The sequence below is a fragment of the Protomyctophum parallelum genome (assembly GCF_964188405.1).
Source record: "Protomyctophum parallelum genome assembly, chromosome: 8".
Classification (NCBI taxonomy): domain Eukaryota; kingdom Metazoa; phylum Chordata; class Actinopteri; order Myctophiformes; family Myctophidae; genus Protomyctophum; species Protomyctophum parallelum.
Genome location: NC_139703.1, coordinates 15972504 through 15994487, shown reverse-complemented (window position 1 = coordinate 15994487; position 21984 = coordinate 15972504). Strand labels below are relative to the sequence as shown.

At 42.7% G+C, this 21984-nt stretch overlaps 1 protein-coding gene across 1 annotated transcript; it reads left to right on the top strand.

Annotated features, from left to right (window-relative positions):
* Positions 1–5113: 5113 nt before the first annotated feature.
* epha2a (eph receptor A2 a) lies at positions 5114–20781 on the top strand. Its single transcript, XM_083770432.1, has 17 exons — positions 5114–5271; positions 6571–6638; positions 8357–8996; positions 13477–13632; positions 13780–14109; positions 14348–14475; positions 14760–14937; positions 15237–15339; positions 15597–15649; positions 15766–15891; positions 16259–16447; positions 16548–16609; positions 16821–17030; positions 17745–17894; positions 18199–18392; positions 18790–18945; positions 19970–20781. The coding sequence occupies exons 1-17, from the start codon at positions 5196–5198 to the stop codon at positions 20076–20078; spliced, it is 2928 nt and encodes a 975-aa protein (XP_083626558.1). The 5' UTR covers positions 5114–5195; the 3' UTR covers positions 20079–20781.
* The last annotated feature ends 1203 nt before the right edge of the window (positions 20782–21984 follow it).

Below are 21984 nucleotides of genomic sequence, written 5' to 3'. Positions count from 1 at the left end.
TGTGGAGCATAAAAACTGAACTGCTTCTCCACGTCCACGTACGTTATGACACTAGGGGCTGTATTTTGCGTGTCTTACTCTTAAGTGCCAGGTCTTATTCCCTAACTTGAGTAAACTAAAGACCTGGAGGCGTGATCAATGCCATTTGGCTATTCTGAGTGGCCAAAGAGCATTGATCACGCCGCCCTCCAGGTCTTTAGTTTACTCAAGTTAGGGAATAAGACCTGGTACTTAAAGGGATTGTGACATTAAAAAAATGGTTTTGGAATTGTTCTTGTTTTTTTTAGGTTTTCCACTCTCAATTGCACCCAAAAAACATGAACTTTTAACATTCAGTAGATTTTCTGTGATCTGGGGTTTTCTGGCTCAAACAGGTGCTCTGATTTGCCGGCAGTAAGTGACATCACTTACTGCAAATCCCATATATGTCAATGGGATTTGCCAGCAGATGTCACTGTTTCACTGTGTTGCCTGTTTTCATTGTAGCTCAAAAGGCCCAAAAAACCCCAAAGAAAACTTCAGACCACAGAAAATCCACTGAATGTTCAAAGTTCAGGTTTTTTTTGGGTGTAATTGAGGTCATAAAACCTAAAATAAAAAATAAAAATAAATGAAAATGAATGTCATAAAACCTTTAAGACACGCAAAATACAGCCCTAAGAACATAAAGCAGACCTGTCCTAGACAACCTGAGAGGTCTAGAATCGATGGTTCATACTGTAATACAGCGCTCCCCAACTTCTTTGGCCGTGCACCCCCTGTTACCTCATTCCTGGCCTAGCTGACAAACCCCCCAATTCTAAGGGCCGATTCATACTCCTATGAATAAGGGCGCTGTAGTGCCGAAATGATTTCGGCTCGTCAGAAATTTTCAGTAGCACCGAAGAGCCGACTTTAGGACGGTACCCGCCCCCCCGAACCTCAAATGATGTCAAATTGTAGGCTCTACAGTGCCGAACCGACTTTTATTCGGCTCTAAAATAGGAGTATGAATCAGCCCTAAGTCTCGTTGCATTTGGCCGAAAATTATACATTTTTTAATATGATTATGACAAATAACAGAATGTCACTGCACTCAGTGCACTGAGAGACATACAGCTGCTGTCCCGCAGCTGCTCTATACATCTCCTTACAACAGTGATTATACATCTCGTTACAACAGTGATTATACATCTCGTTACAACAGTGATTATACATCTCCTTACAACAGTGATTATACATCTCGTTACAACAGTGATTATACATCTCCTTACAACAGTGGTTTACCGGATTTTGCCATTTGTTCTAAATAACGCCATAAAACCGCCATTACCCTTTTCATGTCACACACACAGTAGAGGGTGTTCGCGCACCACAAGGGGTGCACGAACCACAGCTTGAGAACCCCTGCCAGTGTAACAGAAGATCAGAACTGTATTTTGGCCCTAAAAAACAATAAATGCTTTATAAACTGACAGTAGTATTAGTCTACTATCCATAAGACAACAAAATGTGTCAGTTTAAGTACTCAGTTGTACTCAACATCCTTATTCATCTATATTCCACACCATATTTTACATCTCACTCTGCTGTCGGGCAGAAAGCAGCTAACTCCAAAATGTTATTATTATTATTATTATTACTTGCACAAGCAGAGCGCGCAAGTAATAGTGTTTGTCCATGTCGCCATTTGATGCGTATGCGCCATGTGCCAGCGTATGACGTAATGACTTTGTTTGTGTTTGATATGGCAGTGGTGTCAGATTACATACATTTATACATAGGGGCATTACCTTTAATTCTACCGACACTAAAACATATCGTCATTACGTCACCATCGAAAACCAATTACACCCAGGCAATGTTCTTTCACAGAGAAGCTGAGATTTGACAGTTTGTAGCGGTCGACAGTACTTGCTCGCTCTGCTTGCGCACTAGTAGGCCATTTATACTTGTGTGCAACAAGCAAGTAGGCACTCGACAGAGTGCAGTTCTAGTTATTATTATTATATTTTTTTTATTATATTTTTTTTTCAGGAAATAAGAGTTGTTTGTGGAGTTAGCTGCTTTAGCAGACAGTGGGGGTCCAATGGAGTTACCTAGTTTTGTCAAAAGCACGTTAATTGGTTCAAAAAAAATTAACCAACACATCTACTTAAAGGCAGTTCAATAGCATTTAATTATTAAAAAATAAATGTTGAGTTAGCTATAGTTTCTGCCGGACAGCGACGATATTAGAATGTTAATAGCTAAGGACCAAGAACCAGAGTAAACTTAAATATACAGACACATGACTTCCAATTCAAATCTATTTAAATAGACAGCCATTCATCACTTCTTAACAAGGTTTTGGGGCCCTAACCGTGAGAACAGTAGGAAACAGTAGGCCCATTTCATGTCGGCATTACACAAAAACTCCCTGGCGCTCGAACAATGGCGCTCCACCTCTCTGTTTGTTGATACCATACGAGGTGCAAGGAACGTGGTGGGGGTGCGCGTACCATGGCGTGGCTGCCACTGCTGCTCATTGACCCTCAAACTGCAGGGATCAGTCCCCAGTGTGTGGAGTGCTTTTGTGTTGTCAGTCCCCTAAGAATCTGAGGACCAGCACAGAGGAGGTGTTTGGGTACCCGAAGGGCCCAAACACTCCATGGCCACAGGCCACATTCTGGCAGGATGTGTGCTCTATAGGTGAATCAAAAAAGAAGCCTGTATTGTAATGAAAGCATTTGCATACTTGCGTTAGAGAGGGTGTTAACCTTTGACACCTTCGAGAAACGGCTGACAACAGAAAGCACTCCTCAGAGTTGAGGCTTCAAGGCGCTTGGAAGTAGGGTATAGCACCTTCAGGCGTACCTCAGGGTGCATGAAGACCAATAAACACAATTAGAGCAAAGGACTCTTGAATGCTTTGATGGAGACTCCATCAAGTGCCAGACAGTACACACTCAAACAAAGTGTGTTGGATCGGACGCTTTGGAAGTGCGGATTGCTACATCTTCTAACAGGCTTCTCTAGCTGTGGCTCATGAGGAGTTTTAGAGAGTTGGAAACAGATATCAAACTTAGCCTTAAGAGAGACATAATAATTATAGTATTAAACAGTGTTTAATGTCTTAAAAAAAAGATATAGTTAATTAAATATTTCACAGTTTGACTGAAGACGTTTGACTGAAGAGGAGCCAAATATACTGCCTATACAATTCTGCGTATAGTTTTAACTGCCATTTGTGTTTGTTTGTAAGCAAATTAAATGATTGTCAGTTGTAGGTCAAAAAGGCATAGTCCAAAGCACACTTAACTTGTTAATCCATTTTTTTAACCAACATCATTCACGGTGTCTGTTGTATGATTAATGTCCATGTATGGTACCGTAAGACAAGACAATGTCTGTGTCTTCAGTAGATTTTTTGGGTGTCATTGTCTGGGTGGGCGGCTGTGTTGGCCTGCTCTTGGTTCGAGGGGCTCTCCTTTCCAAGTACACGCTGCTTCACGGACAAGACTTGACTCTGAAATTCCTCCAGATAAGCGTTGCTAGGTGATGCTATTGTCAGGTCTTTTTTTGTGCGTTCACATATTCATACCCAAATTGGGGGGTTCTTTATGAAGACCGTCTCATTAGTAGTCATATATTCATACTAGCCTACCCCCTCACTTGACCCCTCCTTTCCCAGCCGTGGGAAAGATAAGTCCTGGATCAGATATTGTGGAAGATGCAGCCAATTACTTGGAAGACAGTTAAACAAGGCTTGCCAAATTTGCCTATTGTTTAAACATCAAATACCACCCTAACATAACGAGATCTATCATGGTAAATCCAAATGGTTTACAGATCTGTCTTCTTGATGGAATAATTATTGTCTTTAGTGCCTTTACAACACATCTCCTGTGATCCCATTCTGGCATTACATTCCAACGCAGATAACATATCTAGATTGTGTCTAAAATAGAGGTACAAGCTGGCTTCAATCTGTAAACACCCCTTCTTTACTCACAACAGAGTATGTACACAGTCACAGTGTCATTATTATCCTGACAGAAACCCTATATTGTACTTTGCATTGCCATGTATGCACTATGCCGGTCAATGAATATACTTTTGACTGTTAAAAAAAATACTCTCTCCAAATGTTTGATCCTTGTGTGCTTTTTCTTAGCCTATGCTAGTTATTTTCTATCTGTCTATAGCTTACTATATCCATTATTATTATCTTATTACTTTTTATTGTTGTTTGCAGAGCATGCCACACTGACACTTTGCTGCTTGTACCTGTATGAGAGAGTGACAAATCCCCCCCCCCCCCCTCCAGTATTCAATCTCGCATTTACATCTAAAACACATCTAAATACACATTGTAAACAAAGGAAACAGTTAGGTCATGGTGAGTTCATATCCTCCTACTAATGATAATGGCCCTTTCACTCAACTGAAGTTTAGAATTGTATTATTCTGTATACATTCACCGATATCCTTGCAAACCAGAAAAAATAGCAAAAGTAGAAATACCACGGTATAAAAAATACCTCAAGTAAAAGTCTACTTGAGGTATACTTGAGTAAAAGTATTGGCATCAAAACCTACTTAAATCAGTACAAATACAAGTTTTTTCAAAAGTTTGGGATGTGGTTGAGTAGAAGTATAAAGTACAGAACAATGAACATACTCAAGGTTAAAGTAGGCTATACCTTGACCTTAATGTTATTTGAATTGGTTTTGTTTGGAAAACAGTAGTCTACTATTTTACCCATGTCAAATTGAAGCTATGAAGGTTGATATATAGGCCTACTTAAAAGAATAGATTGCAGGATAAAAGACACAACAATGCATGTTTCAATGGGCACTATACGATGACAATAGCACTGTAACTATACTGACACTTTCTCATTATCATGAGTTAAACTTCCCCACTTGTTCAACTGCCTTGTCTATCCATTCACACAAGACAATATACATCCGTTCAATGAACAGGTAGGGTCACAGACATGCCTCGGATGCTCCCCCCCACCCCCACCCCCTTGCACATTATTGCATTCCAAAGGCAGTGGGGGCGGAGCGAGTGGTGCGCCACCTGTTTCTCAATGGTCTTTCAGTGGTGCGTCCTGTGTGTCTCCAGTCAGTCAGTCAGTGATCTAAAAGAAGTTGGGTGCGGACAAGCGCACGGAGCTACTACCTCTATAGTTATAGATGATTTGTTAAACGTTGAAGAAGACTTAACCATGGATTTTTTTCGTGTCAACTTATTTCTGTTTGTATTTATTACTCACGTCTCCTTCAGCTTCCAGTCAAAAGAACGTAAGTGATTTAAAATTAATGTTTTTGGTGGTTGCTGGGAATTTGTAAACTTTATCGGACACTTTTCAAGATGATTATATAATAGTATAGGCAATATATAGGATAGAATACGTAGCCCATTAAGTGGTTTAGGTTTACTTTTTAATCCTAAAAGTGACCCAGTCATTCATTGTAGTCAAATTTATTTGTGTAGGATATTTATCATGACCACCAATGTCAACCACGGGAAATATATGCTTTTCTTGGTTGGTTCAAATAGAAACGATCGTATAGCCTATAAGGATGTTTGTGTTTCGTTTGGTCGTATAATTAACTTTTGGACAGATCTTGTATTGTTTTTAAAGCAATTCCAAACTTGCCGAGATTTAATTTGACTCATGCCGGTTGCTTCACACGCCTCGAGGCTGCTGAGGAGTGAATGCCAACGTGATGACAAAACCCTGACAAACGTTTACGTTTCCACTTTATGATCTGGAACAAATCTTTCATGCACTTTAGTCCGTCATACAATCTAACTTCCCCCGCATTCAACCGTTATATTAGTCCTGTACGCCCCGGACACGGTAAATGAAAACGTTGAATCAGAGACCGACATGCTTGATTAAAATGTCAAGGCAAAGCATGTGTCCCATTAAAGTTGTTGGCACCAGAGACCCAGAAAGATGATATCCCCTTTTTGATTGTATTGGCCTGTAATAAAACCATGGTCATTTATTGTTTGAATGGAGTTATTATTACCACAGTTACAATCAACAGGATAATTATATGTGTAACTGGTATACTTTCATCATGCCTTATCTATCTTTGTGCACTAAAAGTAAATTATATTCTGTAGACAAGTGGTTCTCATACATGGACCCCCACATTGATGTGTATTTAACAGCAGACCCACATGTGAAAATATTTTGTGCCAGGGACCTGTGTTTTTCAAAAATAGCATATGAACAAGCTCACACTGTGTTGCAGTGAAATTGAGGATCTGCCATTTTCGAATAGCACAAGTTTAGTCTGCACGTGGTTAAACAGTTCGTTTCATTGGTGACCCCCTTGAACACCTGGACCTGACTTTGAGAATCACTACTGAAGGCCTATCTATACTGGTAGATAATTATGTTGTTCCATTTTCGAATAGCACAAGTTTAGTCACACGTGGTTAAACAGTTCCTTGTTTCATTGGTGACCCCCTGGAACACCTGGACCTCACTTTGAGAATCACTGCTGAAGGCCTATAGCCTAGGCCTACTGGTAGATAATTATGTTGTTCCATTTTCTTACATTATTTTTCTTTCCTTCCTATAGAAGTACTGCTGGACATGAGAGCTTCCGGAGGAGAGTTGGGGTGGCTGACCTCGCCATATGAGGACGGGGTCAGTATTTATATATAAAAGCCACTAGAATTTCCAGTCCTTCAGTCTTTGTCTTCATGTCTTAATGCAGTGAGCACGGTTTCATTTTGCATTCCATTCTGGGAAAGACGGAACAGTATAATTGTCAGCTGAGTCAGGATTTGTCATCAACTCTTGTGTTATAGGGCAACCCTCTCATTAAGCACTATTTTCAAACGTGTTAAGAAAGAAAGAAAACAGCCGATCTACAAGTTCCGAGCTTGTAGATTTGCTATTTTCGAAGGGTTTTAGAAAATGTTTGAACGTTTTCGCCACCAAAATAGGGACAGGGTTAATGTGGTTTTAAACTGAATGCCATTGAAATGTCAACGTTCAAGGCAAGCTACATCACACTGTATGGCACAGGAGTGCATTCTCTAAATACAAACCTCCAACAGGTTGTTATCATTCCAGCACTAAGCCACAAAACCCGACAATCCCCCCTACTAAGAACGTATATATATCTATAAGAGTGTGACGATCCAAACTGTTGTGGTAGAACACAAGACATGAGGAAAAGGGAAAGAAAGGGAAGACTGGTTGTGTGTGGGAGAGAGAAGTATCCCTCTATCTATAGTTCTGTGGCTTTCCGTCTAAAAAAAGCAACAGGACGTGGCCAGTGGCCAGTTCCAGAGCCCAGGCTGAGCTCTGGAAGAGTGTGACTGTTGGTTTTACACATCCAGCAGCTCTTATTGTATTGGATAGGATTTCCTCTGGTCTTATATGATGTTTGCTGTTTTTGTTTCCAACTTCCCCACTTGCAAGGTATCCGCAAACTTGAATTGACTAGAGAACGTCATATACTGTCTCTGTCTGTATACGCTCTTTATTATGGGCGACAGCATAATTGGATTTGAAGTAGAGCCAAACTGATATATATATCTGCCATTATTTGACTTTTTTGACGACGGCATTGGCAATTATGCAGCCGCTGTGTCCCAATTTCTAATCACCTTTTAACAAAGTTTTAAAAATTAAATAGCAAAAACAGCAGATCTACAAGATCACGTGTCGCAAGCGTGGCTATACATAAAGTTTCATATTCTATTTATATTATTTAAAGTATGTCTATTTTCCCCCAAAAAATCTTATGTCTGAACTAAACTCTCCAGGTTCAGTGAAGTAAATCTGTTCTTTGTTTCAATCCCTGAAACTATAGCATTTTTCATTCATCCCAACTGAGGTGTTAGATAAATTGGTAATGGTTAATGGAAGCGTTTAGTCTTTCTACTCGTCATCACTTCCCTCTCATAAAAATAGTTAATTGCTGCCAATATCGCCACCATGCCTCTGCTCTAAGCTCGTAAAGCTCATTTAAGTGGCATTTAATGTCAGTCTGTATTCCACCGTGGTATTTATTTTCTTTGGATATGTCTGTCTTGCACACATGCACCCGCGTCAGTCAGAGAAAAGCCACACACGTTGCGAGTGCTGCACACGTCCAGGCCAACTCCCCTGTTAATGTGCGGAAAAATGGTAGCAGCCGAGCTTCTGCTGTTTATGGCCCTCTCTCACTCAGCATGAAAAAAAGAGTTGTCTCATCAATAAAAACCACTTGTTGGCTGAGAACAAAACCTTTCAACCCTACACTTAAGTCTCAGAAAAAGACCCTGTGTTTTTGTCTTTCATTAACATGACTTTGTAACAGTGACCCTTGCCCCTTAACGAAACCCTTCTCTCTCTCTCTGTCTGTCCTGCAGTGGGAGATAGTCCAGACCGTGGTCAATGGCTCACTTTTCTACACGTACAGTGTATGTAACATAGACTCTGCTGACCAGGATAACTGGCTGCGTACAACATTCATTCAGCGACGCCCAGGGACTTCGCGGGTTTCCGTGGAGCTCCGGTTTGTCGTGCGAGACTGCAACACCTTTGACGGCGCCTCGCTGGCCTGCAAAGAGACCTTCAATCTGTTCATCTCGGAGGCCGATGCGGACGTGGGCACCAATTTCCGCAAGGGCCAGTTCCGCAAGGTGGCCACCATAGCTCCAGATGAAATCACGAGGGGCAGAGGTGCGCTGAGGATCAACATGGAGACGAGAGCCGTGGGGCCGCTGTCACGGAAGGGCTTCTACCTGGCCTTCCAGGACATGGGGGCCTGCGTGGCACTGCTCTCTGTCAGAGTGTACTACAAGACCTGCCCGTCCACCGTGCAGAGCCTGGCGACCTTCCCGGAGACGGTGGCCGATGCCCTGAAGGAAGTGGAGGGCTCGTGCGTGGAGAACGCCGTCAGTCAGGCCACCCCGCGCATCTACTGCACCGCAGACGGGGAGTGGGTGGTGCCAGTGGGGCAATGCCAGTGCCGCACCGGCCATGAATCCACGGGTGATTCCTGCCAAGGTAAGCAGCAGCGTCAGAACTTTGAAGTATGTAATGGCTGAGTTTGTGCACGCTGGTATTTTTAAGAGTTGCTAGTGGTATTTATGAAAGCATAACACATAACCACCACTCAGGCAAGGTTTATAGAAATGAGCGCACAGGAATGTTAATTGCACCCGGCGCGTTGGGAGATCCTTTCAAACACGTAGCAAAAACCAAGGGAGGCAGCATATTTGTTGTGTAATTAAAGAGAAAGGTATAAATGAGGGGAGGGGTCTACAATGTTTTGTTTTGATTTGGTGACTATGGAAGCAGGCAGTCGTGGCAGAGACAGATGCATTTTGAATATGGCGTAATGATCTCCTGTTAATGAATCATCTTCTTACCTGTTGGCCAATACATTCTTTCCATTGTTTGCCTCTTTGCACTGCGAAACTCTCTCTGTTTCTCGTGTGTGTATAAGCAGCCCCTGTAAGGAACCATTTTTATACTCTTCGAGTTAAATTAACAGTTGGGATTTTGCAGTGCGCACTCAGGAATGAGGTGGGGTAGGGACACAGGGAGCTGAGGGAGGGACACACACAGTTTTATTATGGCTGAGGAAAATAGCTTGGGGGGTGATAGGGAAAGATGAATATGAGTTTTTCTGGGGATACAAGGATGAATGTTAACTGAGGTAGTCTTTAACCACTTAACAACCAAGAAGTTTATTTTTCTCTATAAACTCTATATACACCGTCACTTGGGTCTAATCTTGACACACACCTTTTTTCCCTCTACACCAAATCACACTCTTTACCAAAAATAGTCAATGCTATTGTCAATGAATATCTAATTATGACTTGCCCAGAATATGGACATTACAGTTCAGTTGATCAACCACTTTCAGTTCAGTCTGGCATCCCTGTGCCAAACATCATAAAAGTTTAAAATGTAGCGCTTAATAAACAAATAAATAAAGTACGGGCAAAACTGATTTTCAAATGCTGGGAACTTTGTTGACGGCATGGGAGCAAGGGGACCCGAGAATAAGCATGAGAGGCTCAAACATTTCACAAGCATATGGTGCCCTCAAAGTGAGACCTTTATGACTGTGTGGAAGTGTCTGTGACTTTACAAAACACAGCAGTGGCTGTGTACTGTAAAGGATGGTATTCATATTTGCTCTCATTGTTTGTGTGGAAGTTGGCCTGTCTATGGCATTCCGGGGTGTGGTGGTGTGTGTGCAGAGATATCTGGAGGAAGTGTGGGAGTGGAGGGAGGGTAGAGACAGACTAGGAAAGGAGGGAGTGACCGAAGAAGTATATAAAATTACTCTATTACAAGTAAAAGGCCTGTATTCAAAATATTACTCAAGTAAAAGTACGTATTAGCATGAAAATATACTAATTAAAAAAAATTCCGACCTCACAATGTGGCACGAAGCGATGTGTTGTGAACTTGTAGATCGGCTATTTTTGAACATCTGAAGTATAAAATAGTGCTTAAGTGGTTAATGTACTGTATGCTTTGCAGTTTTCATTAATAATCTAAATCTACAAATTACTAGCCGTCAAATAATTCTAATAAAAAGTTTTCTAGTAAAAAGTACAATATTTGCCTCCGAGTTGTAGTAGTGGAGAAATTAGACCCCAAGTACAGTACTTGAGTAAATGTACTTAGTAGTGCATGTACTTTGTTACTTTACACCACTGGAGGAAGAGAAGGGCAAAGTGCTCAGTGAGCCGTGGGGATTTCTCAAAGGCATTCTTTCACCATCACGTCACCTACAGCGCTGATTGACTGAGGGGAAGGACTGGTGTGAATGCACCAGGAGGAGGAAGTGTACCTGACCGGTGTGTCTTCCCCACGGCACAAAGTATTTGTGTGTGTGTCTGAAGTTGCTACGGCTACGGAAACCTCAGATTACAGGGATGGTCGTGACACGCCTATAGGTTAGACTGAGTCAAGCCTGTGGTTTATGACTATATGGTCCCTAGACGGCCCAAATCACCTTGAATGGCAGTGTCGGTTCAAGTTTGTGGAATCCGTTTCCTATGAAGTGAGCGGATCAGGTGAACAGTCACCGCACTGCTCATGGATAATAACACACTTCAAAGAGTGAATATCGTGTCTTAAGATTGCCGGAGTGATTCTCCACCACAGGAGAAAGACTTCAAAGGGCTTGCAGAGAAGTCGGGCGGCAGGGAAGGAAGGCAGAGCTCAGGAATGTTTCCAGGCCAGTTCCTGACCATGGGCAAACCCCGAACTATGCACCTGAAACGGAAGCTCACAGCGTGCTGTACATAGGAAACGAGGAAACATTCGTGGCAGGAAAAACTTAGTCTGGAGGATGACCTTACTATTAGGATACAGGAAACATGTTTTGTCCACTAAAGTAAAAACATTATTATTTCACTGCACTTTCCATGGCTTCTTATCAGATTTCTTTCCAACTCTGTAAAAGAAGGAAGCTGCCTTTTATCGGCTTTGTTTGAGTTACTCAGGATTTGTTTTATTACACTTGTCTTGTACTGTAGCTTGCTACATAACATAAGTCCCATGGTCTCGATATGAAATTCACCAAGGTACCCAAATGTTGTGGGAACAAGAATTTGAAGAGGAACGCTGACTGACACAAATAAGCAGGTTGCTCGTGGTTGGAGTGGAGGGTGTGGAGTGAGTCGACAGTTGGCGCATGAGGGTGGTTAGTTTCGTGGCTGCTTAGTTAGGTGAGGAGTGTAATTTAGTCAAGAGGATTAGTAGTCCAACAGGACAGCTGTTAGCCAATGACATGCCTTGCTTTACTTCTCTTTGCTCTCTCATCCGGTCGTTAAACACACGCAATGAGCTGCCTAATCCGTGTTCCCACTCATTAGCACAATGCGGGAAGACAAAGAGCAAAAAACAGATTCAATTAACAGATGCACTGGTGTGGAACAGAAGTCCTATTCACATGGCTTTCAAATTCAAAGAGAGCATGGGACAATCAAACAATTTCCGCCAACATTCCCAAAATATGAGTGCAATACATGCAGAGATTTCTGGAACAAATACACTCATATATTGCAAAAAACAACATTAGCTAATTGAAACATTAATTTGACCACTTTCAACCTGACATCCCTATTTGGGGATTTTGGCCATGACAAGCCAAATTGTCAAAAGTTTTAAGTTTTCTCTATTTTTTATTCATTTATTCAACAACTAAAAGTAACTAGAACATATAAAAGTACAATAACCATTCCTAATTCAAAAAGTATATAAATTGTAAGAACTGACTATATTTAAAGTTATATTACTAACAACAATAGCGCTTGGGGCCGTCACACTACACACATGCCGCAGTTTGCTTGCTGTAATGATTAATTCAACATATTATGGCACCAATCCCAGAAACAATAGATGAATAGGGACGGGGGTTCTATGGTACGTGACAGAGGTCCTGCTGCTTCAGCTCAAGATGAAATAGGCTGGCCCCCTTTTCTTATGCGAAAGGACCCTATACACCCCCACACTCCGCAAGTGACTCCCCAGGGAGAACTTCTGTTGGCGCTTCAGACATCTCTCTACCCATCCCCCATGCGTCCAACTATGCCAATTCATCTCTATCCTAGTCCAACTCAAACCTGCTCCCTCCTCCCCTCTATTGTGTGGAGATAGCCGGAGTGCAAAGGTCCCGCTGCCACGGTGGTTAAGTAACCGACCACCTAGCGCAGCTCTGTTGGACATTCAGCCACCAGCACACAGGGGCCAGATGAAAGCCTGTTCCCCCCGGGGAGACGTTAAGATGGAAGGCGAGACTAGATCTTTCAATATGACGTATTGTTTTTATGTTTTTCAAGACAATGTTGCTGCTGTCTGAGAAAATATTAAAGTGCATGCAGGGCGCCATCAGCCCAGCAAACATCGTGGTCCTCTTCCTGGTTCTTCCTGTTATAACTCTTCATGCTCACATGTTGTCATTCGCCACTGGTGGGCGGAATGGCAGGACGGAAGAATGGAAGGAAGCACGGCCCCAGACAGACTTGTGGTTTTTGCATCCTAGTCTCTGTCTAATCCACACATTCATTAACCTTCCTCGCCCTGGAATGGAACGTTTGTTTCTGTTTCCAAAACGCTTGAATATACCTCCGCGCCAGTGTCCAAGGTGCTATTTCCTTTTGCGAAAACACTCTTTAAACACATTTTAAGCCAGGGTATTTCATCTGAGAGTTAAGGATGGAAGGGCTGATTGCTGATTAAGGATGGCGGGGCAGGAGAATAGGACTCTAGGCAAAGAGGACAAGTGGAGGCGAATCGCCAGGGAAATCCCATATCATTTCCATTGATACAAAGCTTCTGTGATTATAGACTTCCCACAACAAATGTTTCCTGCCAAGCCCAGAGGACTGATATTTGAGATATAGTTTGAATTCTTCACAGATGAATGAGTCATTCCTTCCTGTGTTGTGTGCGCGCCGCATGTCCTGACATGCCACGCTTCAACTAACAAACCTGTGTTCTTGTCTCACACATACAGCTTGCAAACCGGGCTACTTCAAGTCCTCCATATCGAGCAGGTCGTGTCAAGTTTGTCCCGACAACACGGAGGCCTCGGAAGCCAGCGCCATCAGTTGTCCCTGCAAGGAGGGATTCTACCGCTCCCCCTCGGACCCTTCTACGTCGGCCTGTTCTGGTAAGAGAAACGTGTTCGCACAGCTTCATTACCCCGACAGCCCATAAGTCAAGACTAATCAACCAAAGCCGTCACCTCATTAGTGACTTTTACAAGATTCTCCTTAGTCGTCCGCTAACAGCTGTGCTCTCCGCTTCCTCCCTAAAGCGCCACCCAGTGCCCCTCGTGACCTGTCCTCCGCCACCCTAGCGGAGGGCAGACTGCAGCTGTCCTGGAGCCGTCCGCTGGTGACAGGGGGTCGCAGTGACCTCACCTACAGTGTGCTGTGTGAGCGCTGCGACGAGGACTCCTGCGTCCCCTGCGGCGACAAGGTCCGCTTTGAGCCGCAGGCGTCCGGCCTGCGGGACTCCACGGTCATCGCTAGCGAGCTGGACTCTCACCTCAACTACACCTTCACCGTGGAAGCACACAGCGGCGTGTCCCGGTACAGCACACAGAGGCCCACTGCTTCCATGACCACCAATCTGCACTATACAGGTTAGTACAGTTTGTAATGAGGGTTTATACACCCTTAAATTAGCCTTTATTTACAGTATCTCTCATGATGGGAATAGAGCATGGGTTTTACAATTCAAGGGCTTATTACACAAACCATGGAAGGCTTTGATGGAGGAGGGCCTGTGCATCCCATAGGCTCTCATTTCCAAATGATCTTCCGAGGGCTATTATTAGGTAGTAACTATTATTTTGCCTTCCTTCCTCCACCCACCATCAGATGCGCCCAAAGTGACGTTGATCCGCCTGGATGAGCGCAGCCCCACAAGTCTGTCTCTATCTTGGGCGCTGTCGCGCAGAAGTCCTGCCCACATCAGCCACCGCTATGAGCTAATGTACCGCAGAAAGGTAATCTTCCTCTTCTTCACCCTCGAGTCTCCCCCCTTCGCTAGCTAGCAGTAAGATTTAAAAGACAAAAATCCACACGATTTCATCCACTTTAACACTATTCTGGGCATTTCATAATAGGCTAAACCAAAAATAGACAATGTACAAGCTCACAACAGCTGTGAGCTTGTAGATCGGCTAGATATTTGGTATATTGGGGGGAAAAGACCCCTAGGTTGACTCCGGTCAAAGAAGTATATAGGCTTTAAGTAGGCTACTTAACATGCCCTTGTTTCTTGTTTCAGGACGACAACACTGAGCGAGATGTCACCACATACACCGTTCTGGTTCTGGAGAAAAGTTCAGTCCAGATTAGTGACCTCCACCCTGACACCACCTACATGTTCCGGGTCCAGGCGCTGAGTGCTGAAGGCATCGCTGGGAGCTACAGCCTGGAGCATGAGTTCCAGACTTTACCCATGGGTAAGAAGAGAGAGAAAATATTTCACTTTTGTCAGTTTAATCACACCCTGGAGTCCCTATTCTGGGCATGTCATAATACTACTGTAGGTAAACATTTGGTGAAAATAGACCAACATTAGGCGACGGTAGCAGATCTACAAGCTCACATTGTGTTGTGACACATTATGTGAGCTTGTAGATTAGCTATGTGTTTGGTGTTTGAGTGTAAAAATGAAAATAAATAAATGAACTTTAGATTTGACTTTATCTCCAGGTACGATGTTCTTGGTATACTGACGTTTCTGTTTTTCTTTCTACAGCAGAGTCTCTGATGGGGAACAATTCCATAGTGGTTATGGGGGCGGTGGTAGGAGGGGCAGTCATGCTGGTCGTCGTAGTGGCTTTCCTGCTGCTGCGCAAACGGTTAGTAACAACACTCCTCGTGTCCCTCCTCTTTGGTTTATGTGATCGCCTTAAACGTAGTCTGCAAACCTGCCCACTCTGTAATTATAGGCCACAAGTGTAATCAAATTAAGGACACTGTGCTGTGATGTCTGATGGAGGGTTTATCTGTAATAACCAGTGCTGCCACTGAAAGCAGCCCTGTTCTTTGACTGACCTGCCATTACAATCTTGGTGTTATTTAGCTCTATAGTGATTATATGTGTTTTCCTCCTCAGGAGACTGATTTCTCATGGCAGAGGAGGGCCTGAAGATCCCTACTTCTCCACAGGTACGCAACGCAGTAGACTAGAGGATATGATTCAAACTACTATTTAGATTGACTCAAACTTGTTGAGACCAGCCTTAATATCATGACTAATTCTCTGATCACCGTTCCCTCCTTAGATCAACTGAAGCCTCTCAAGACTTATGTCGACCCACACATGTACGAGGATCCCAACATTGCCATCCTTAAATTTGCCACAGAGATCCCTCCCGGTGCCATAACCAAACAAAAAGTCATCGGTGCAGGTATGACTGAAATAAATGTTTCGTAAAGCACTTTCAACATGCCGTGTCCTTTGGGGCATGTCGTTATAGGCGTCAGTGAAGCCGGAGTCAGGCTACACAACCTTTCACGATGATCACCATTAAATCATTTCACGGTCACCTAAAATCGGGCTGAATTTGTGTAGTCTGAACTGGCCGTAAGTGTCAAAGAAAATGGAAATAGCTTATCTACAAGCTCGCAATGCGTCACATTGTGACGCATTGTGAGCTTTTAGATCATCTCTAAAACTTAAGTGGTTTTTAATGTGTGCTTTAGATTTATATTGATATATGATATGATATCCTGGCATTGTTTCTAAGTTTCCTCTGCTTTCTGGCTGCCCCACAGGAGAGTTTGGCGAAGTATTCAAGGGGGTGATGAAGGCTCCGGGGCGAAAAGCAGAGACGGCTGTAGCCATCAAAACACTGAAGCCCGGCTACACAGAGAAACAGAGACAGGACTTTTTGAGCGAGGCGAGCATTATGGGTCAGTTCTCACACCCCAACATCATCCGTCTAGAGGGAGTCGTCACCAAATGTAAGTTCTTAATGAAACACAACACTACTACATCTGTTATCAAAATGTATTAAAATTACATTTTCACTCACAATTTTTTTTGTTTGATTTGTTTTTACAGTCAAGCATGCCATGATCGTGACAGAGTACATGGAAAACGGAGCTCTTGACATATATCTAAGGGTAAGTGCACTTGTTTTAGGGTTTTTAAGGTTGGATTTTTGTCTTCTTTTAGTCTCCGATGCTGTTACGGAATTGTCATTGCTGTGCTATGAGTGGGTTTATTTATCATAGATATTGCAATAGCTTTTTGTTTTTGCAACAATAGAAGTTTAATCAATGATTCATGCAAATGATCCAATGTAAAAACTAAAATGTAAGGTATTTCCTCTAGGACCATGACGGGGAGATTCCATCCTATCAGCTAGTGGGTATGCTGCGTGGAATAGCAGCTGGTATGAAGTACCTCTCTGATATGAACTACGTCCACCGTGATCTTGCTGCACGGAACGTTCTGGTCAACGGCAGCCTGGAGTGTAAAGTGTCTGATTTTGGACTGTCACGCGTACTGGAGGACGAACCTGAGGGCACATACACCACCAGAGTAAGTCTCACAGCCACATGTCAGGACCATAAAAGAGGCACTGAAGTTTAAAGGACCATATCAGCGTTCATTGTACATTATCAACATCAGCCATATAATTTAAATAAACTTTGACTAAATTGCTTTATTTTATTTTTGTAATTGTTTGAATACATTTTATCTAAACATTACATGGAAAAAGTGTGTCAACTTTAGCTTTTGTCACTGTACCATTACAACTTTTCCAGGTGTATTGCTGTCAGTGAGCCGAATTTGAATGACTTGTACTAGACGTAATAAAGAAAAAATAAACAGAATAGAGAATTTCAAAAGGAATTTCAACTACCTATACTCCTATAGCATCTGTAAAAGCTCCACAACGTTTCAACATGAATGGCAGTGAATTACATTTAAATATGTAGACTGAGAGCTACCTAAAGTATACACTTACTGTATATGTAGCTTCCCTACATATACACTTACTGTATATGTACCCAAAATATGTTGAAGACGGGGGCAATCTCTGCCAATGGCAAGAAATCTAAATTAGCAAGACGTCTAAATTAGACTGGAATGGTCCTTTAAATCAACCCTTGGGTTATGTGGAAAATTGCAGACTGTTAAAAGCATGATCAGCCTCAAGCGTCCAATTTAAAACTGTTGCTCTTTCAGCGCCTTGTATTTCCACTCCCTTTCCCCATTAAATATGATTTGTTTTTGTTTCTACCTTGTCAGGGAGGGAAAATCCCAATCCGCTGGACTGCCCCGGAGGCTATAGCATACAGAAAATTCACGTCGGCCAGTGATGTGTGGAGTTTCGGCATTGTCATGTGGGAGGTCATGGCCTTTGGTGAACGGCCCTACTGGGATATGAGTAACCATGAGGTATGTTTCACCTGTCAAACCCCTGCAACTCCTCATCTGGCAAGACAAAAAAACAGTGTTGACTTTAAGTTTAGATCAACAAAAAGGCCTCCAATCTGCCATTTCTCTAGCGTTTGAGAATTGCCATGGGTGTTATATTCACTCGACTTCCCATCATCGCCCTCCAATAAAACATTACATGTCAACAGTCTTAAATAGCTCATTCATCGTTTTTTACCTGTTTAAACCTGTTTTAAGGCTAGTGCCGTTACATAAACATGCCTGGAAGCACAGCCTTCAACCATGCCGTTGTTCCCTTTCTCAGGTTATGAAGGCCATCAACGAGGCCTTCAGGCTGCCAGCTCCGATGGACTGTCCGTCGGCTCTCTACCAGTTGATGCTCCAGTGCTGGCTGCACGACCGCTCCAAACGACCACGCTTTCCGGACATCGTCAACATTCTGGACAAACTGCTGCAATGTCCTGAGTCTTTGAAAACCATTGCAGACTTTGATCCACGGTACGTCGAACAGAAGGTGTTAAAAAATTACTTTATTGAAACCCTAATTGTGAAATTTGTTCTCGGTTCTCAAGGACCCCCAAATTATTGGATATGATCCTGATTACTGGAAGCACAAAATAACTTTAAATAAATACAGATGAATATTCACCTTCAGCTTTATGATTTATGTCTGCTGTTAAAAAAATATATATATATATTCTGGCTATTTTCTAATTGCCAATGTATACAGTCATCGGTGATAGTGGTTAAACTCATTTTGATGCTTTACAAACTTTGCTGGGGACTTCCTTAAAGTCCCCTGGGGGTCCCCCCCCCCCCCCCCCCGGACGCAACTTTGAGAACAATTATGTGAATGTGAATACTGACCGATCTGAACATCTGCCGTCCACCGCAGAATTTCCATCCGACTGCCGAGCACCAGCGGCTGTGACGGCACCATGTTCCGGTCGGTGCCGGAGTGGCTGGAGTCCATCAAGATGAGCCAGTACACCGAGAGCTTCGCCCGTGCAGGAATCACAACCATGGAGCAGGTGCTGGCCATGAGGCATGAGTAAGTCCACCACACATGTCCTGGCACAGATGCCACCGCACCGCACAGCGCTAAATCATTTGGCTCACTGCCAGTTTCTTTGGATAAGACAGAGAAAGCATTGAGGTCTCAGCTAAACATTTGTTATCCGGTGTTTCTGTGGGATTACATCACTCCTTATCCTCAGGCCCAAGTCATTCTTATCATTCTCAATCCCCACTGCCCTTCCCTCTCTAGCACAATTGCCGTTTCTCCTTTGGCTAAATATAGTCCAAGAACCTTGACTATTGTGGAGAGTAAATATCCCATGTTCAGGTTTAAAATGGGTGAAAGTAATATGTATTTGTTTAAAAATAAAGGTTTGTTAAAACGTTAAAGCTCTCTATTCTGCAAGTAATCATTGCTGTATAGTGTTTGTTCAGTGTCCATCCTCATTGCTCCCACTCTTCAGTAAACAGGAAGTATTTTCAGGTATGGACACCAATTTTATCCAATCAGGAGAGAGAACCCCAGAATGATAATTTATCAGCTTCACTTTTATGTGTGTTTTATATGTTTTATATGTGAAATCCTGTTCCAATTTTGTCTGATAATGTATTTGTTTCAACACTTCCAATGTCACTTATATTTCTGGATGAGTTATCTTTCCTGATCGGATTAAATTGGTATCCTGGCCTCACAATGTATTTTCCGTTTACTAAACCACTGGAGAGATATGGGAATATAGTCCTATTTATCATCACTTTAACACTTATTTGACCAAATACATATCACTTACAACCCCTTTAACCTCTTAAACCCTATATATACACCTTGTTTACTGGAGTCCAACAGGGCTCTAAACTTGGCCCCTCCTTTTCTTGCCCTACACCAAACCCCCTTCACCGAAAATAGCCAAATGTTCGGCTATGTCATCAAGTCACCTTTTGACCAATGTGGCCTGCACCCCAAAATGAGTTTGACACACCTGGCCTATGATGACATGCACAGAAAATGGGACGCTAGGGTTCAAGTAGTTAATGTTGAACTCTTGTTTTCTTCTCAGGGATATCAGGAATGTCGGTGTGCGGTTGCCAGGTCATATGAAGAGAATAGCCTACAGCATCCTGGGCCTGAAAGACGAGAGCAGCTCCCTCAGTGTGTTTGCAGTGTGACTTAAAGCATTCCACCCACCCAGAATGCACTGACGGACCATGCCATTTCACTGACTCAGCGGACGAGCGGACTGAACCAGTGGGGGGTTTAAACTGCCACTGAACTGTATACTGCCTTTATTTGGCAACGTGTGGCATGACTGAAGAGGACCCGCCGGGCTTACGCAGAACAAACTTGCGCTGAAATTAATTGAATGAAAGTACTTTATGACAACAGATACAAGAGATATTTGACTAAACTAACTATATTAGTTTGTAAAATAAATAAAGAGAAAAGAAAAAAGTTTTATACTATTGAACATAAGAGATCTTGTAACACAGGAAACAGAAGCCTTAAAAAAGTATGAGTAAAATCTGTCAGGCTGCTTGGCTTTGTATTTATGACAGAAACAGGAAGTCTTAATAGAAAAATATATTTAATGTCCTCCGGGAATAAGGATGACTTCAAGCACTCACTTTTTCTGCCTGTGTTTTCCGGACTCTTGAAATGTGTGGATTTTTGTACTCTTTTGATAAATGAAAGTCACTTTTAAGTCTGTATTTTTTATGCTCAGGGCAAAGGATCAGATCTATACTCTCTTTAATATTTTTTAGTTTTGTCTGTTGTGTTGTTGACCTCATCTGCTAATGCATTTTCCAGAGGTTGTTTTGTTGTATACGGTTTGTTTACATTACATCCTGTCTTACATCCTGTCATTGTCATTATTGTCTCCACCAGGCCGAAGGCATGTGGGGAGAGTATGTTTTGCACTCCGTCCGTCTGTGTGTCCGTGTGTCCGTGTGTCCGTGTGTCCGTGTGTCCGTGAACAGCTAATCTCGGCCACCGTTAACCCGGTCGATGCCATATTTTGCACACACACTCCCTGGATGCCAACCATGAACCTCTGCCCCAAACTTTCCAGAACGGCCTGTTATAGCGCCACCAGGAGGCCGCTTTGTGCAAAACAAGTTTTTCCATGCCATATTTTGCACACACACTCCCTGGATGCCAACCATGAACCTCTGCCCCAAACTTTCCAGAACGGCCTGTTATAGCGCCACCAGGAGGCCGCTTTGTGCAAAACAAGTTTTTGCACAGTACACCTACAGATTTTGTCCAAACATCACGCAAATTGGTACACAGTCTCTCTAGAGCCATTCAACTAAACGGCTCTTTCAGATTTATCAGACTCCATTCTGATTGGTTAAGATTGGCTTCCAAAGTTCACAGGAGTGCTCAGTTTCAAACAAAATGCTGCAAATCATGAACACATCGCGTGATTTCCGTGAAATTGTGCACCCACATTCCCACTAGGCCGAGGACGAAATGCCACATGAACAATTTCAACTCAGCCTCAAGGTGGCGCTATAACTGGCCGAAAAGTGTTTTTACCTCTAACTGCACGGATCTGTGGATAACCTGGTGGAGACCTGTGCCCGGAAGGGCACTTTTTCTAGTTGTTATTATTTAATATTTATTTTATTTTATATTTATGTCATTTTGTTAAATGAGAAATAACACTGATCCGGCACATGTTTTCAAGGAGTTGTATTTTATTTTTGGAATAAAATCAGTGTTGCCTTAAGTTGTCACAGAGTTTGTATTCATTGGTCAGAGTTGGACAGTAACTAAATACATATACTTGAGTACTGAGTACTGTTCCAATCAGTGAACGACACGAGCCCGGAACCAAAATCTGACCCTGTTGATTTGTGGGCGTGACAAAACAACAAACAAAAGTGACGTCATCTCCAGTCTCCAACCAAATTTGGAAGAGTATGACGTCACTGCTCTATATAACATTACTAGTCCTAATAATAAAATAGTAATTTTCATTGTATCGAGTATCAAGTAGGCCTAGCTATAGTATTTCGCTACAAATTAGAAGACAATTGACGAATAACTTATTTTTCTTTTTAAAAGCTT

Bases quoted from the DNA above. Each gene is read 5' to 3' on its own strand.
- epha2a (XM_083770432.1), top strand. From the start codon at position 5,196: ATGGATTTTTTTCGTGTCAACTTATTTCTGTTTGTATTTATTACTCAC. The intron at 15,650-15,765 runs GTACGCAACGCA...TTCCCTCCTTAG, and splicing joins AGATCCCTACTTCTCCACAG to ATCAACTGAAGCCTCTCAAG. The intron at 18,393-18,789 runs GTACGTCGAACA...CGTCCACCGCAG, and splicing joins ATTGCAGACTTTGATCCACG to AATTTCCATCCGACTGCCGA.